Raw genomic sequence first — 3547 nt, 5'->3', positions numbered from 1 at the left:
TTTTGGCTCACTTGTAGTTTTAGGAATGTAAACATTGTGGCTTCCTCCAATTCTATTGTTTACACTTCATATATCTTATTATACAAGACACAGTTTCCTAAATCCACAAATTTAGGACTTTATGTCCCATACAGAATGCTTCCAAGAATATGCAACCATAATATTATAAATTTTCAAACCCACTGGCCAAATATATTTTATAGAACTATTAATTAATTGAATATTTGCCTCCCTATAATGTAGTAGATTTTTCCCTTTGGGTCAGATCTTACCTAATATCTTTGACTCATAGTAATTTCATATTTCAGAATTTATCCTATTGGCAATATAAACAAAATATATGCAAGGCTTTAAATAAAAAGCAGGATATGACAGCATTATTTATAATCTTAAAAAATAACAAATAAATTTTCACCAAGAGTAAATGAATAGGTAAACTCTGGCATATTTTATATGATAAAATAGTATGTAGCCATTAAAAACTAGACATATAGAAAACATTTTGAAGGCTATGGGAGAGGGCTTATAAGAATCAAAGGGCAAGAAAAAGAGGGGAAGATATCTCTAGTGTGATCTCAACCATATAAATGTCTGTATTTCTATACATATAATGAAATGGGAAAAAAATGAATAAATTGAAATGATGAGATTTAGGGTGATTCTTATTTTTCTTCTTTTTCTCTATAATTAAAATAATTGAAGAAAATAACTTAGGTGCCAAAAGGACCTCTAACTGAAAAATTATGGGAACCAGTCCTACAGTAATAAGTTTCATCATCCAAACTGCCATTGAATTTTTTCTAGGATTTGTAAGTCTTGGCTGAGCCTCAGGGTTTTTTTTTTTTTTTTGCCATTGAGGAATGTTCTAACCCCAGAGAAGTTAAACTCTTCTAGGCCTGTAGTGTATCCAGGGATGAATAAGACAACTTTCTAACACAGCAGCCTTCGCCTCAGCATCAACATCGTCTTGAAAGGATGATTTCTGCAGGAGAATAGAGCCATAGATTAGGAAATAGCTGTTGATGTTCAAATTACTTAACTATCCACTTAGTGCTTTAAATCATTGCATTTCTGGGGGATCAATAAAGAGGCCTAAATAAAATTGGAAGCTGGAAGCTGGCAGAGAGAACAAGTTTCTTCTGCAGTGACTCTGGTTCAGGGGGAAACCAAAGCAACCACCCCAGCATCCTTGCCATTATGTGCTACTCCAAAACACTTGACCTTTTGCCCTCGTGAAGTCCAGTGTGGTAGGAATTTGACATGCCTTGTGGAGTTTTCCTAAACCTCGACATTATGACTTTGCAGAGTTCCCAAGGCATAGGCACAGTCTCTTGAATTTACCTCTTGGTAGCCTCCTGACCTTGGTCATGTGGCAGAAAGGAATGGGAAGTTTATGTAAAAACAAAACAAGCTGGAATTCATGAGAAATTTAGTTTGAGGCCTGACAGATCTTTGGTGGAAACCAAATTGGAAGACACTGATTAAAAATCATCTTCAGAAGAGTTCAGAAGCCAAGAAGGGAAAGAAAATTGAGAAGCAGAAATTAACAGCAGGAAATAGGAGGAATTCCGACTCCTCTCCCCCATTTCTTTGAGCCTAAGCTGCCCTCTGTGGAACCCTAGGCTTTGAAGTTCAAGTCTTCCCTGAACCTACCTCCAGTGGGAGCCCGCCCCCAGCGGCAGAATGGAGGGATCATAACCTCTCTAGAGCAGCTTCATGAAAAAATCAACGGGATGAGGAACGTGTTCAACTCGCTGGAGAACAAGGTAGACACCTGTTTCTAATCCTTGGGGTGGGCAGTGGGCTGTCAGATGAGAATGTTGAAGAGAGAGCAGAGAAAAGATGTTAAGACACTCATCTTCTGGTTCCTTTTTATTCCCAAGGTTCCTTTTTATTCCCATGGTCAGGTTGGTATGAACAACCAATCTGTCCCAGCTAAAGATAGTAAGAGCCCTGTGTTGTCTCAGGTGTGTGATTATGCCCATAAGGGCATCCCCTTCCTGGCTTGTCACTGGTTGTGAAGCTGATTATAAAGTAGTAGTGTTACTTTTCTGGAAGAAATAAAGGGAGGAAGTAGACTGACACTCAGAACAGTTTTAGCATTCCCTGGTTGTTAGGAACCTTCCAATGGTTTTAAATTACTTTAGAGCTGAGTTTCTACAAATGAGAAAAATCTTTTTCCCTAAGACTCTGCTGTTGCCTTTTGGCTTCTAGAAAAACTCCACATATCAACTTTTAGGAGCAGTGATAATGAAACCTATTTCTGTTGGGATAGTGGTTCCCTTTTGTTTGATTCAAGTAGGAAACCTAAGCTTTCCTTCTTTCAGTTTATAAAACTTACATACTTTTTGCTCTGACGTTTATATAGCAATCAATTTTATTTTACACACAGAAGATGAGTTTATATGATAAAAATTAGCAGATCAGAAAGTAATTGATCTGGTGATTTAATCCATCATAATGGTTTAGTACACATGCTAAGATCAATCATAAAGATTAGTTTTAATTAAAAATTTTTGGAATCAAACTCAGATTGCTCATGTTGTTTCTAAGTCTTTGAGCCCCAAACACTTAATAAGTTCTGATTTTTTTTCCTAAAAATGATTTATTTTCCTCTTATTTTTCCCTATTTCCAGTCCTAGAAAGAAACCATTTGTGAAACACACTTAAACAACAACAACAACAAATCCTGGTTTTTAAAACACAGGGTAGGATACTGATTCATTTTATAGTAGAATGTGTGGATTCAAATTGAAACCATTTGGATGACTTGATTCTGAAAATGTATAGAAGTACACATATAAAGACACTTTCTTGGTGAATATTTTAAATTATAGAAAAAACCTTCGAGACCATTATGTCTTGAAGAAAGATGGGAAGTTAAGAATTTCTCTACTTAGCTGGGTATAAGGTCATATGTGTCAAGAAAGTAATGTCATTGTCTGGCTATCCTATATTATCTTAATTTATTGTTTGTTGAAAATTCATTTTTTATTGTTCAGAAAATAAAACTGGACCTTTAGAAGTGCTCCATTTTCTCCACTTTTCTGTTTGTATTTAACTTTTTGATTTATCACATAAAGAGGAAATAATTAATTTTTAAAAATACCTGTGTACTAAGCATATGACATAGTAGGTGCCTTACCCATATTTACTCATTTAGTTTTCAAAACATCCCTGTGAAATAAACATTATTATAATTATCTTAAAGATAAGGAAACTGCTGCAAAAGAGCTCTCTAGGAGAGAGCTAGGATTGTACCCAACCTAATTCTGAAATTATTACCTCACCACAGTGGGGAACATGACAATAGAAGTCCAATGTGGGCAGTCCTTTGACAGACTGGACTGCTGAAGATGATTCACATCACCATCAACATGCCACACTTCTGCCATTACAAATACTTCTATGCCTTCCTTATGGATTAAAGCTGTTGTCATGGAAAATGCCCAAGAATAGAAAGAAAGAAAGAAAGAAAGAAAGAAAGAAAGGAAGGAAGGAAGGAAGGAAGGAAGGAAGGAAGGAAGGAAGGAAGGAAGGAAGGAAG

General features: G+C 35.9%; 1 protein-coding gene across 10 annotated transcripts in view; it reads left to right on the top strand.

Annotated features, from left to right (window-relative positions):
- Positions 1-999: 999 nt before the first annotated feature.
- Positions 1000-3547, top strand: part of Arhgef33 (Rho guanine nucleotide exchange factor 33) — a 41699-nt gene continuing 39151 nt past the window's right edge. For 7 of the 10 annotated variants that reach the window (XM_048804516.1, XM_048804520.1, XM_048804519.1 and 4 more), the window contains exon 1: positions 1000-1766. In XM_048804516.1, coding sequence (XP_048660473.1) covers positions 1734-1766 — 33 coding nt within the window. In that variant the 5' untranslated portion in view covers positions 1000-1733. The remainder of the gene's footprint in view (positions 1767-3547) is intronic. The other 3 variants (XM_048804518.1, XM_048804511.1, XM_048804512.1) reach the window with 3 other exon arrangements.

The sequence above is a fragment of the Marmota marmota genome, unplaced genomic scaffold (assembly GCF_001458135.2).
Source record: "Marmota marmota marmota unplaced genomic scaffold, marMar, whole genome shotgun sequence".
Taxonomy (NCBI): Eukaryota; Metazoa; Chordata; class Mammalia; order Rodentia; family Sciuridae; genus Marmota; species Marmota marmota.
This window is presented reverse-complemented; position numbering and strand designations above follow the sequence as displayed.